Source organism: Postia placenta (genome assembly GCF_002117355.1).
Source record: "Postia placenta MAD-698-R-SB12 unplaced genomic scaffold POSPLAscaffold_10, whole genome shotgun sequence".
NCBI classification, from domain to species: Eukaryota; Fungi; Basidiomycota; class Agaricomycetes; order Polyporales; family Adustoporiaceae; genus Rhodonia; species Rhodonia placenta.
The window spans coordinates 923,697-937,099 of record NW_020169841.1 but is presented as its reverse complement, the minus strand read 5'-3'; the positions used below and the strand labels follow the sequence as shown (position 1 = coordinate 937,099).

The 13,403-nt window shown below is 58.8% G+C and overlaps 6 protein-coding genes across 6 annotated transcripts; 4 read left to right on the top strand and 2 right to left on the bottom strand.

Annotated features, from left to right (window-relative positions):
• Positions 1 to 214: 214 nt before the first annotated feature.
• On the top strand, positions 215 to 1,825 carry POSPLADRAFT_1148822 (hypothetical protein; the record flags this gene model as incomplete). The annotated part of the gene is made up of 5 exons (XM_024486228.1): positions 215 to 271; positions 328 to 367; positions 429 to 528; positions 585 to 613; positions 666 to 1,825. 5 exons carry the CDS (start codon positions 215 to 217, stop codon positions 1,823 to 1,825), a joined length of 1,386 nt encoding a protein of 461 aa, XP_024337236.1.
• Positions 1,826 to 1,870: 45 nt separating this feature from the next.
• Positions 1,871 to 2,505, bottom strand: POSPLADRAFT_1147785 (hypothetical protein; the record flags this gene model as incomplete). The annotated part of the gene is made up of 5 exons (XM_024486098.1): positions 1,871 to 1,978; positions 2,032 to 2,148; positions 2,212 to 2,240; positions 2,289 to 2,338; positions 2,390 to 2,505. 5 exons carry the CDS (start codon positions 2,503 to 2,505, stop codon positions 1,871 to 1,873), a joined length of 420 nt encoding a protein of 139 aa, XP_024337235.1.
• Positions 2,506 to 3,104: 599 nt separating this feature from the next.
• Positions 3,105 to 4,967, top strand: POSPLADRAFT_1148308 (hypothetical protein; the record flags this gene model as incomplete). The annotated part of the gene is made up of 2 exons (XM_024486160.1): positions 3,105 to 3,452; positions 3,501 to 4,967. The coding sequence occupies 2 exons, from the start codon at positions 3,105 to 3,107 to the stop codon at positions 4,965 to 4,967; spliced, it is 1,815 nt and encodes a 604-aa protein (XP_024337234.1).
• A 112-nt stretch (positions 4,968 to 5,079) lies between these two features.
• On the bottom strand, positions 5,080 to 7,338 carry POSPLADRAFT_1182972 (hypothetical protein; the record flags this gene model as incomplete). The annotated part of the gene is made up of 8 exons (XM_024488963.1): positions 5,080 to 5,902; positions 5,953 to 6,066; positions 6,120 to 6,242; positions 6,293 to 6,488; positions 6,542 to 6,804; positions 6,856 to 6,911; positions 7,034 to 7,134; positions 7,251 to 7,338. 8 exons carry the CDS (start codon positions 7,336 to 7,338, stop codon positions 5,305 to 5,307), a joined length of 1,539 nt encoding a protein of 512 aa, XP_024337233.1. The 3' UTR covers positions 5,080 to 5,304.
• An 822-nt stretch (positions 7,339 to 8,160) lies between these two features.
• POSPLADRAFT_1058601 (hypothetical protein) lies at positions 8,161 to 9,815 on the top strand (the record flags this gene model as incomplete). The annotated part of the gene is made up of 6 exons (XM_024481061.1): positions 8,161 to 8,217; positions 8,285 to 8,462; positions 8,508 to 8,599; positions 8,668 to 8,836; positions 8,902 to 9,242; positions 9,630 to 9,815. 6 exons carry the CDS (start codon positions 8,161 to 8,163, stop codon positions 9,813 to 9,815), a joined length of 1,023 nt encoding a protein of 340 aa, XP_024337232.1.
• A 1,456-nt stretch (positions 9,816 to 11,271) lies between these two features.
• POSPLADRAFT_1058600 (hypothetical protein) lies at positions 11,272 to 11,972 on the top strand (the record flags this gene model as incomplete). Its single annotated transcript, XM_024481060.1, has 2 exons — positions 11,272 to 11,699; positions 11,780 to 11,972. 2 exons carry the CDS (start codon positions 11,272 to 11,274, stop codon positions 11,970 to 11,972), a joined length of 621 nt encoding a protein of 206 aa, XP_024337231.1.
• Between the last annotated feature and the right edge of the window lie 1,431 nt (positions 11,973 to 13,403).

Here is a 13,403-nt window from a genome sequence, read left to right as displayed (position 1 = left end):
GAGTGGTAGTAGAGCAGAAGTTTTGCGGCTACGGAATGAGCCCAAGGCAAAGAGTGTGCAGGTTGAGGTTCGCAATCAGTGGATTTTCGATGTATACGATCGAGATCGAGATCAGATGCTAAGCGCCCTGACCGGCCCCACGAAATTGACTCCAAACAAGTACTGCTTCCGGGGAGCTGACCATGGTGCCATCCCCCGATCTTGAGTAAACATCATGCAAGTCAGAGGCCTTGCAGCCGCTTTGAACAGCAATGGGAGATACAAGTACAAGGTGATGAGCAGCTCGTACCACAAGTCCGTACACCCCGATTGACAAGTCGTGTACAGGCACCCGAGTTCGCAGTCGACTACCTCGTTGTGGGAGGCGGTATGCAATACGCGCTGCTATCAGGAAAATAAGGATGTTCTGAAAGATCAGCAATATACAGGGGTTGTCGGTCTAGCCATAGCAAGACAGTTGGTACAACGCTTTCCATCTAAAGCCACTTTCTTGGTGGAGAGACACCACAGGCCGGGAGAAGAGATCAGGTGCGGTTTGGTTTACCAGGTGCATCGCTTAGGAATCGTACTCAACACAGATGTAGCTCAAGGAACTCCGAAGTGATACATGCAGGTGAGGCAGGTGAGGTCGTCAAAGCTCAGCCTTGCTCACTTCTGTGGCGCAGGACTCTACTACCCCGCCGATTCCCTGAAGACACGACTATGCCTCCGAGGAAGGCACCTCATGTACCAGTACTGCAACCAGCAGAACGTGCCGTACAAGAAGGTAGGCAAGTTGGTCGTCGCACGCGCTGAACAACGCGCCTACATCGAGGGGTTGCACACCAAAGCCCGAGGTATCTGCTGGCCAGCACTTACGCCGGCCCATCTATGCGACAACCCGGTTCTTCCCACGGAGCTTATCAGCGGGGAGCGTGCGAGAGAGCTCGAACCCGACCTTTCGAATGAGATCGTGGCTGCACTGTGGAGCCCCGAGACCGGCATCGTCGACTCGCATTCATTCATGGAGAGTCTCGACAAGGACATATCAGACGCAGAAGGTGGTGAGGTCGCATACCAGACCCGCATTGTCCGGGTCGACCCACACCGGGGAGACCCGCGTTCGTCTGACGCGGGTTGGGTGGTGCAGACGGTCACTGGAGATGGCGAAGGAGATGGCGACGCCATGCTTGCACGGACGCTGATCAATTGTTCTGGTCTCTCCGCGCACCTCATCCTCAACTCATTGCTTCCAAGGGAATCTCGCATACCCATGTTCTACGGACGCGGCTCGTACGCGTCATATCGAGGCCCTGGTATCAAGCACGTCTCCCACTTGATCTACCCTTGTCCCCAGACTGGTCGCACAATGCATGGCTTCCAGTCGCTGGGAACACATCTCACGCTCGATTTAGATGGCAAGATTAAATTCGGACCCGATCTGGACTGGCTGAACCCGCCACCCTCCAGCGCAAGCGATGAAGCTGTTGTGCATGGCGCTGATCCCGACTTCTGGCAGAAGTATCTTGTCCCGGATGACACACGATTGGGCATGATGCATGAAGCTGTAACGGACTATTTACCCGGAGTGGTGAGGGAAGGATTGCAGCCCGACTATTGCGGGGTTAGACCAAAGCTAGTTGGGCCGCAAGGTGGGTTCCGGGACTTTGAGTTCCACACTCACTATCCAGGGTCATTCCTTGGGGTTCAAGCTGAAGGCAAAGAACGGCGACCTATGATTACCTTACTTGGGATCGAAAGTCCCGGTTTGACGTCCAGTCTTGCAATTGCGGAAAGGGTCGTAGAAGTTATGTTATGCCAAGAGAATGGGCATGTACCAGAGTAAACAGTGAACTGCACAGGACTCATGAAATATAGGGAATGTGCGAGTTCACTGCCCTCGAGGGATCACTTTGGGCTGCCAAGCTTCAATCTTGGGCTTAGTCGTGTTGAAGGCCCTGTATACTCCACGAGTGCCAGTAAGGTTCTCTATCCAAGGCTAAGGTATGAAAGATGAGTTGAGTGGATATGTACTAGGGTGGGTTGACGTACCGCCTTCCATGGGGGGGATAGGTTCTGCATGACACGATCTTCTGGGGGTGGATCCTTACGGATGTGGCTTAACCAAGAGTGCCATTCGGCAGGAACTTGAGTGGCGTTGAAATCGTGCTAATGCGAAATGGTATGTTAGACTGAAGCGCGTATGGAATGGTCAAACAAGCCGAAACACACCTGAGCGAAATCAACCCAGCGGTGGCGACCTTATGACTGTTCACTAAGACTTGACATATGCATGCAGGGGCACTCACCAGGCACCTCCTCTTCTGCGTTCAAGTTCTCGAAGTAGCGGTTACCAAATCTGCACAGTAATGTGTCAGTCGTGTTCTAGCTTTCACGACTCAATACGCACTGGTCCTTGCCCATAAGATTCCCTGATTTGGCATCACCAATGTACTGCATCTGATGCCACCATTCCTTGAGGCCAACCCGACGTATGGATCGGATAGTTCGTGCTAGAGAGACCATGCTGGCCTTGTCGTAGTGGTGAGGTTCGCCCAAGTCGATTCTGCCCGACGAATCTAGGTGTGATATTATATAATACAGGCGCTAGCGGAGATCGAGCTTGTCTGTACTGCTTGCTAGCGCTCATATAGAGACAGTCTCTTGCTCATCCACCTCCATTCTTGCCAGATCGCACTGCTCTTTTCTGTGGTCAAGTTCTAAGACTCTTAGAATTCTCTCTCATATACATGCTACAGAATGCCTCTGCATCTTTGGCTACAGCACAGAAATGTCTGAGAACACCTGTCTTCCTACGCGACACTCTTTCGAGGGCGCTGTCGTCAGAAGTTGAGGCACCGCAACCAATGCATTACTCTGGTTTGAAAAAGAGAAGTTCCTTCAAACCTCGGGACACGGACACGCGGAGCAGGCCGCAACCACAGTCAATCAAATCGACGCGTCCAGGGAGTTCGTCACAGTCGCGAGATCCTTTCTTGATGAAGGAAGATGAGAGGCCGCATGCAAAATCATTCAAGTCGAGATGGGCGCGTCCGGGGAATTCGTCACAGTCGCAAGATACACCCTTGGTGAAGGAGGGTGAGAAGCCGCATCCAAAGTCATTCATGTGGACGCGTCCAGGGAAATCGTCACAGTCAGGCGACCTTTCATTGCTGAAGGAGGATGAGAGGCCGCATCCGAAGTCATTCAAATCGAATTGGACGCGTCTGGGGAATACATCACAGTCGCGAGACCGTTTCTGGTCGAAGGGGGATAATGAGAAGATCCTGTTACGCCCAAGCGTTACCGCTCAGCGGGTGACGAAGTTATGTACTGAGGGGAAGCATGATGAAGCAGCTACCTACCTTCAAAATCTGCCTCTCGACGCGCAAAATGCCGTGGTGTGGAACACCCTCATACGAGAGTTCTTGCGAGCCTCACGCTACCAGTCGGCATACAAACTCTATGTCGATGTACGTCCTGACGTTTCGACCTGTTAATTCGTTACTGACACTCACCAGATGAAACGTCGTGGCTTCTCCCCAACTCTGCAGACGTTCACGACTTTCTTCGGCGCTTTCCAAAGCCTCGGTGATTGGTCGAAACATACAAAGATGCTTGAAAATGTGCACAGGCTCCACGATAGTTATCAGCAATATACTGAACACGTTAAGGCGATTGATCCTGCAAGCCCAGAGCTGAGCGTAGCTCCTGTCACGGGCTACATCAAGATCCTCACCGACGCGGGATTATACCAGCGAATGTTCGATGTCTTACACGCGATGGCCGATGAAGGCCCTCTCGCGCCTAACCAGTTCACATTCGCTGCTCTCTTTCGAGGCCTTTCGTGGCGCAGAGCCACATCTGGCGGTCCCGAGGCTCAGGCAGCTATGTGCGCTCGCAACGCTTCCGATGTCAAACTGCTCTGGCGGCAGATGCTCAAGATTGCAGAGAAGAATCCACAGTTCGAGTTTGACTCTCACCTCATCACACCCGCTATATCAGCCCTCACTTCAGGTTCCCCCTCCGACCAGCTCTTTGCATTCGACATCGTTCGCGATTATCTTGGCTTAACAAAACCCGGAGAGACACCTCAGCCCCCTCGAGTCCAGCTGTCGACGCACCTCCTAGGAGAGGTACTGTACCTGTGCAACAGCTCTCAGAAATACAGACTCGGGGTACACTTCTTCCGTCAGGTTGTCGATCATCCCGACAACAGAGCAATAATTACCCACCGCCATGTGGAAACTGTCATCAGATTATTTGCTGGTATGAGTATGATGGGGTCCGACGAGGCGTCGGCGCAGGCGCTGGAGACACTCGAGTGGCTATTGCAAGAGGAAGCGTCGGCGCGGAATGCTGTCGAATTGCGCCCCACTATTTTAACCTTCTCACTCGTTTTGAACGTGTGCTGGCGGAATGGAGACTGGGCTAGCGCCACCAGGACCTTCGAGCTTATGACGGGATACAATCCGGATGATTTCGCTGATGGCAGCAGGGTCAAGGAGCCTGAGATGCAAAAGCGGTCGCCCGGGAGGAACATCAAGCTCGATACCCCCGCCATGGCGCACATCGCCCACACCGCACTAGCATCTCAGGAACTGGCCAATATGCGCCAATGCTTGCGGATCATAGACCACATTGGCGCCGAACGCCTCCTCCACAGGCCGAAGGCACTCGTTGATCAGTCCAGGTCGTCTCAATTCATGAACGATTTAGAGTACTATTTGGCGAAACTGGCGAAAGACCTGATGGAGATCGTGGACGAGGTGGTTGCGAAGGAGCCTGAAATGTGCTCGGAGGAGGAACGAGAACGCTGGAAAAAGATCAAAAGCCAGGCAAAGGAATGCAGGCGATATGCTCGCCCCACGCGCACTCCTCATACTGAGGAGTCCCCACTGGGCAGCCAACGTGGTCTCGATGCTACGGCCAGCGCCGTTGACCAAGAGTTCAGTGTTCGGCGAACACTACGACCCTCGCGACTGTAGAATGCATGATCTATATATGAAATGATGGCATAGTCTCAACGGTCTGCAGATGCATGGTGCATGCATACCTCGTCCGGAGATTCCACGTTACGGTCAAGTATCCCAGCAAGTGTGAAAGCAGAGAAATGGATGCGTGATAATTAGACTAGTAGCTACTTCACATGATAAGCTCAAAGCAACTACCGGGCGAAAGCCATCGTCCATCTCGATGTACCTACACGTATATCTCCGTCTCACGCAGAGACAGCAGCAACCTGTCCATGCCCACCAGGGCAGCATCTGGCAACGACATAAAGCATCCGTAGCACCGCAGTCTTCAGTCCTCGACCCGCGGAACTCACGCGACCGACATTGGCCGCTCGTGCATCTCCGATACAGGCCGCAGCCCGGAGATGCGCCTTGAGAACGCGGGCGATGGCGGCACGAACGCGTCATCCGAGAGCGCCATCGACACCGGCTGGTACGCGCCGCCCGGCGAGTCCCCGCTCATAAGACCGACCGTCGACATGGTGTTCATCGGCATCGGGGCGACGCGCCCGGGCGCCTTGCGCGCGCGCGTCTTGCCCCGTGCGCTCCGCCGGAAGAAATACACAGCGCCCGCGACGACGAGCAGGATGAGCACGAGCGCGTTGAACGCCATGAGCGCGAGCACGGCGGGCATGAAGTTGCTCACGCGCTCGAGGGATGTGATGACGTCGTTGGAGAGCGCGACCGTCGTCGAGCCAGAGCCCGAGGTTGTGGTGTTGGCGGCGTTGTAGGTGACGTTCTGCGCCTGGCCGCCGCGGATGGAGTGGAAGTCTGCAGAAGCCTGGTCGGGATCGACCAGGGAGAAGAGTTTGATGTATGGGTTGCCCATCTTGCCCGCTGAGTCGTAGTCGCCAAAGTCATAGATGGCGTAAACAGAACGCAGGACGTTGTCGCCGATCAGCCAGTCACTATGAGGATGTTTTGTGAATACACTTTCTGCAAGGCACGTTCAACTTACAACTCGCCGCCGCCGACGGAGACTGATTGGGGTATAAAGGTGCCTACACAGGTAGACGAATCTGTGAGGCTCTGTGGGGAGACGTCGAGGGGGTTGATGGGGTAGACGCCCTGACTGGCAACGATTGGATTGTGAGCTCACGAAGGCTAGTGATAACGATGACATACCCAAACTGCAAGGCGATGTCGACTTCGGCATCACAGGGCACAACCCATTGCCCTAGGTCAGCGTCGTACTTCGCACCAGAGATTCCGCCATAGATGGCATTGCAGATCTCTGTTGGAGCATACCTGTCCCGATTTGAGCAACCTATCAGACATGCACGAGAGAGTAGACCGACGTGTATGATGTCCCGCTGTCAAGAACGACAACTGCCTTGTCTGAGGGTGCACCGGACACAGTTGTTGACACGGACACAGACTTGTTACCGACAAGTAGAGCGTCGAGCAAGACAGTCCACCGAGTAGGGTAGCTGACGGGCCATGTCGAGATGGGCGAGCTGTTTTGGACTGCAGCGTATTTGGGCTCATACTCGCCTTAAAGTCATACAATGTGTCACCGCGGCCAATTGAAAGCTGGGGGTATATACCTATCGAGAAGTAACCCTGAATGGTGTCATCAGGGTCCGCGTCATCTTCAAGAGTGAAGGAGATGAAGTTGGGCTCGCTCTTGTTCTGCTGGAATGCATTGTAAAGGAAAGTGCGGCCTGTAGCAGACCCACTGTGGTTGACGAGTGCGTCGATCGTCGATAGCGAGTCGAAGCCGAGACCAATGATCCCATTCGCGCCATACGAGAGTGCAGGGTTTGACGCAGCGGTGACGTCCATGAATGCTTGCGACTCGACCTCGATACTACGACAGTCAACACAACGCGCTGGGCCAGTGGTCCGTCACGAGACGTACCCAGCGAATTCAACGGTACCCCACGAGACATTGCCGTAGGCCCATCCAATGCCATACTATAATGCCAAGAGGAGAATTCAGGATTGACCTGGACGTTCAGTGAAACGACGCGCACAGTCATGTTGTACGATATTGTCTGTCGGCAATGCATCCCATCAGTCAATCAAACGGGTGACACACGAAGGCGTAGACTCGCCGACTGCTTGGTGTTTGGGATCGGACTCGAGGAAGCTTTCGTCCAGAGATCTGACGATCCGGTATCCAATTGTAGGGGGTATACTACATACACGGCCGTCAGGGACCAGGCGGAGGGCGCGCGCAGCGGGTCGCGAGAAGCGTACCGGTGCCGGCTATCGTCACCTGGAGCGGGCAGCGGGTTTGAAACCGTCACAAACATGCTAGAGGAGCACTCACGTTGGCGATATAAAGGAGGTCATGTACAGTGCTGGTCCCCGGAGGCTTCTCAGCCGTACATCCTTCCATGCCAGAGCCAGGTCACTCACGTCAGGTCGGTGCCGTCATTGCTGTTGGAGGATGATGCAGCGTCGACAACGGGACGCGAATAGCCTACGGATCTGCTTCTTGTGTGCAGGTCCGTGCTTGCAGACGCGCCCTTGTGTCGTGTTATCGGCACCCGGACAGCTTCGCAGAGGGAGACCGAAAGCGCGAGCCACAGTGACAGCGAGTGCGGCCTCATAGCGGCCGACGGTTGGAAGGGGGAAGAAACGAGCGACTGGGGGTAGGCAAAGGGGCGGCGGGGTAAAGAAAAGGGGAGCGAAGGTTCGTGCAGACTGGATGGCCTGGCGCGGAGAGAAGGCAGACACGATAGGCTATGTCCGTCGAGCTATTGCCGTGGGAATGCTTCTTTGATCGCTGTCTGTAGCGTCCTTCACGACCGCGAACGCAACGCTCTTATCGTCGCCGCCGTCGTCGTCGAGAACGATGGGTACCGAGCGGCCATAGCGCACAGGTCGGCCTCAACGCAACAATGGGCGATCGGCCGTCATCGCCGGGCTGGACCCAAATCCCCTGAGCGCGTGTGTTCCAATCGACACCCGCCTCACTGACAGGGAAGTCGCGGGGTGCAAACGCCCGCTCAGACGCCGCACACTGTAACGCAGATGTCGTGCGATCGCCTTTCTGACAGGCACCGAACTCATCCCCGTCCTCTCGATTGACGCTCGCTCGCGCCTCGCCTCGATCGACGTCTGTCTGTCCTCGCTGCTCCCCATCTCACAGCGTGCTGTCTCCCACCGGCGTCCGGTCGTCGATTGAAGCATGGCTCGTCTCAGGCTGCAGCGCGCCATGTCCTCCGCGCACGCGCCCGCTCCCGCTCCCGCTCGCGGCACGCTGACCTCGCGCGTGCGCCTCTCCCCGTCCTCTCTTCGTTCCTGCACCCTTGCGCACGCACGCGCCGCGCCACTCGCAGCCCTACGACTTGCGCGACTGCAGCGCGCTGGTACACATGTGGATGAAGCCGCCCGTGCGCGCCAAGTCCACAGAGCTCGTCGAGCTTCCCGGGAACTGGTGCATCCCTCCCTCTTGCGCGGGGCCGAGGCTTGCGCGGGGCCAAGGACGTAGCCGCGCTGACGCCGCGCGGGGATGCTGTGAGTGTCCACGCTGTGTCCACACATGGCTCCTCTGACGGGCAGCGGGCCAGGTCCATCAAGTCGGCCCCGAAATCGCACGGCTAGGTGAGCGCACGCTGTGCTTACCGGCGCGCGCAAAGGGCGGCGGTGCGGCGGTGCCGTAGGTCAGCGCGCGTGACGTCGAGCAGCAGCCGTGGACGCACACGTTCACATACTTGTACAGGTGCGTCGCTCGCCCTACGCGCTTCCCCCGCTTCCCCCGCTGGCTGTGGCGCTATCGCCGAGGTGTGCCGCCGAACCCGCTGACCCGCTGGCATGTGCGGCGCAGGCACGCTTGATCGACGCGCTGGTCTCTGTGCTGCGTGAAGGTCGCCAGCCTTACCCGCTCTGGTGTGCGCGCACGTCTCTCCGCGCGCACATCTCTCCGCGCGCCCGCTTTCGGCTCTCACCGACTAAGCGTCCATGGACCCGGCCTCTCGCTCGGTCTTCCTCCGGCGCGCAAGGCTGCGCGCACGCCCCGTCGCACGCTGCGGACGCGCCCGCGTCCCGTCGCTGTCTGCTCATCTGGTCAAAACTGTATGCAAACAGCTGGTGTACAATGCGTCCCGATCGCGCGCCATCGACACTATCATTCTGCCGTGGACGCTGCGACTGACCACCGCGCCTCGCACATCTCTCAACGCTCGCGCTTCTGCCACCCGCCTTCACACGAGCGCACACATTTCCGACTCACAACGTCCCCCGTACTCCAACCTCATGCCGTCGCGCGCGCGCCCTCCCGCAGCGTTCTCCAATCAGGTCTGTCTGTAGCGTACAGCCCACACACCGCATCCGCATCTCCTCAGCACGCATGCCCCTCACCGCGACATCCGTACTGCTCGCTTGCGGTATCTGATTTCTCTCCCGCCACGTCTCACTAGCAACCGGTCATCAACTACTCTTTCGCCCGCTCTCCCCGCAAGCTGCACCGCTGATCCCTTACGCGCGAAGCCACTCATCATGCGCACATCGCACCCGCACGCTGCGGACGTTCGCACTTCCCGCCGTCATCCAGTCAAAGTATTCGTAAGGACCTCGCGTACAGTACAATGTCCATGCCTACAAACTAAAAACAATTAGTACAGATAGCGGGCATACGTACACAAATACATACCACCACCAGACCCCAGCTGACCACCAACACAGACACGAGTCGACGCTAACAAATTACCGACTGGTGCACGACGGCCACCACTCCCCTCCGCGACCGTCTTTATATCCTCCCCGCAGCCCCCTTCCCACGCTATTATTCCGGTCGCGCACCCACGCACGGACGCACACCTCCCCGCATCACGGCGCCCCGCTGACGACGCAACGCAGCCGGTCGCGTAGCCATTGTGCCTCCCGCAACACGCGAGACCCGCGCGCGTGCACATCTCCACCGGGGCTTCCCGTGCGCCGCGCCTGCGCCTTCCCTGCCCTCGCACACCAGCGCCGTACCCCAGCGCGGCGAACCCGCCGACGGCAGAACGCGTGCGTTTCGCACGCGCGCGGCGTGGACACTCCCCCCTGGCAACGCATGCGCAGGGCCGAGGGCGCTCTCGGGAGAAAGATGCTCGATTCTCGATGCCCAGCACGGTGTCCTGCCGCTGGACACCGCAACCGTGCGTTGCCCGCCCGCGCGATGACCGCTGGCCCGGGCTCTGCGTGCCCGAACGTCCACGCGCGGCCCCGGGAGGCGGGGGCGCAACCACAGTGCTCCTTTGCACGCATCCCCGGTCGCGAGCGAGACTACGGCACGGTGCGGTGTGCACACAGTAGAGGACGCGCATTACGCACGTCGCGCGGGCACGGTGTGAGGCTTGCGTCGCCGCGGCGTCTTCCACCGTCGGACCAGACCAGACGTGCATCCCTGGACGGACGCACCGCCTAGATCTACCGGCCGCAACGCCCCCTTATTGCTACGGTGGCAACGCCTGCGTCGCACGCAGCGTCCCCGCACAATCAATGCCGTACCCGTGCCTGCGCCCGCGCGTGCCTGCCACTATGGTTTGCGTCACCCCGCGCGGCGTGATCGGCGTCTTGGCTTTTCACGTATGCGCCCGACATGCCGTCCCTCCTTGCGACGCATGCCGGTTATGTCCTTCGCGAGGTCTTCATGCTCTCTAGCAAGCTAGCCACTGCTACTGCTCGTGCCTCGGCTGTATTCTGAGGGCGGGATATGTGCATCGCGTCGGGTGCCAGAGCAATGCGCAGGATGCTCCGGCGCAAAAATGCAGTGCGTGGTGTTGTGTCCCCAGTAGGAATGATAAGGCAATAGGCGGGATTTGGCAACGGCGACAGAAATAACGCCGAGCGGCGCGCACAACACGCGCGCAGCTGACAATCTGACATCTAGGCGACTGTCCCCGCATTCAGAGCGGCGACGGGGGTGCATTGTCGGCAGCCGTCGAACTACCCCGCCATGTCTGCGGCAGAGGACGCAGGGAATAGCAAGGGCCGCAACGCCTGCACTGTCAAGCTATGCCGGTCGCACATCCTAGCGGCAGCAGGATCTAGCGCGTGCGTGCCGCCTCTAGTCATCCTGCTGCAATGTGCATCCTCGTCGCCGCAATAGCAGCGGGAGGATGCGGTCACGGTTCTCTCGCGCACGCGCTCAATGTTCGGCCGCCGACTCCCTGCGCACTTTCGACTGTCAATAGCCATGACCACATCCCGACGTCGTCCCTTGTGCATTCGTCTATGCGCCGTGCTGTCAGCTAAAGGTGCGAACGCTCACGCTATTTTTGGATTGGTATTGGTCCGCGGACCCGTCGTCTGTCATCTCGCGTCGTTGCTGCAGTCGCGCATGCATGTACATATTCCCATTTTCTTCCGTCAAGATATCACTCTCATTCGCCCTGAGCTTGTGCACCTTCCCTGCGCTCGCACACCAGAGCCGTATCCCAGCGCGGCGAACCCGCCGACGGCAGAACGCGTGCGTTTCGCACGCGCGCGACGCGCACACTCCCCCTGGCAACGCATGCGCAGGGCCGAGGGTGCTCTCGGGAGAAAGATGCTCGATTCTCGATTCGATTCGATGCCCAGCACGGTGTCCGCGCGTCCTGCCGCTGGACACCGCAACCGCGCGTTGCCCGCGCGCGCGATGACCGTTGGCCCGGGCTCTGCGTGTCCGGACGTCCACGCACGGCCCCGGGAGGCGGGGGCGCAACCACAGTGCTCCTTTGCACGCATCCCCGGTCGCAAGCGAGACTACGGCGCGGCGCAATGTGCACGGTAGAGGACGCGCATTTCGCACGTCGCGCGGGCGCGGTGTGAGGCTTGCGCCGCCGCGGCGTCTTCCACCATCGGACCAGGCCAGACGTGCATCCCCGCACGGAGACCCGCGGACGGACGCACCGCCTAGATCTACCGGCCGCCACGCCCGCTACCCTTATTGCTACGGTGGCGATGCCTGCGTCGCACGCAGCGTCCCCGCACCCGCGCATTTTCACATTCACGCCGTTCGCGTGCCTGCCACCATGGTTCGCGTCACCCCGCGCTGCGTGATCGGCGTCTTGGCTCTTCGCGACGCACGCCGGCCGGCCGTCGTCTCGCCATGTCTCTCGCGAACTGGCCACTGCTACGGCGCGCGCCTCGGCTGAATTCTGAGGGCGGGGAGTGTGCATCGCGCCGGGTGCCAGAGCAACGCACAGGCTGCTCCGACGCTCAGATCCAGTGCTGACGTTGTGTCCCCGGTCAGACACCATCAGTCGGGAAATAAGGCGAGAGGCGGAATATGGCAACGGCAACAAAGGTAATGCCGAGCGGCACGCACAACACGCGCGCAGCCAACAATCTGACATCTAGACGACTGTCCCCGCATCCAGAGCGGCGATGAGGGCGCATTGTCGGCAGCCGTCGAATTACCCCACTACGCCTGCGGCAGAGGACGCAGGGAATGGCAAAGGCGACAACGCCTGCACTGTCAAACTACGTCGGTCGCACATCCTAGCGGCAGCGGGATCTAGTCCGTGCGTGCCGCCTCTAGTCATCCCGCTGCAATGCGCATCCTCGTCGCTGCAATAGCAGCGGGAGGACGCGCACGCGCTCAATGTTCAGCCGCTGACTCCCTGCGCACTCTCGACCGTCGGTAGCCATGACCACATCCCGCTGTCGTCCCCCGTGCCATCAGCTAAAAGTGCAAACACTCGTACTCTATCAGGATTTCTATTGGTCCGCGGGCCCGTCGTCCATCATCTCGCATCGTTGCTGCACTCGCCCATTTGTGTACATATTCCCAATATCGCGCTCATTCACCCCGAGCTTGTGTAGTAATCGCATTACCTGCAGGTCCTGGGATTCTCAGGCTAAGACACGGTTCCGGTGCGATAGCAGAGGGTGCCGTCGAGATGCGCAACGAGTGCAGGTGAGTCCCCTGGTCAAGATGCGTGCAACTGCTGTGTTGCAAACCCACGCACGGACACTCCATTTCCTGCATCATGGCAACTCGGCTCCGCCGTGTACAATAACGCAACTGCTCGCGTAGCATCCTGCAACAACCGAGCTACGCGCATCTCACCGGGGCGCTCGCGTGTTGCCACGGCATCTACCACCCTCGGACCAGACATGCATCCCTGCATGGAGAACTCACCAACGGCAGGACGCGCGCGCATACCCATATCTGGTTTCTGCGCCGCACGGGCAGTAATCGCCTGCCAACCCACTCGCACGGCAGCACGCACGCTGGCGTCGCGTCCGGGGGATCCTCAACGCGCAGGGCGAGCTTTGTGTGTCCGCCGCCGGGACGCCGTGCGTGTGTGTAGCCAGCGCGCAAACACCACCACAAGCGTTAGCACACGATTTTGCCCCCTGGCCCGGTCAGCGCACGTCCTAGCATCCACATACGGCCTTGTTCTGCGTGCGGCTACGGCATGACGCGGTCTGCTCAGCGGGATACACACACTGCATGCCACACCGTTTGCGCCGTCTGTCCTGCGG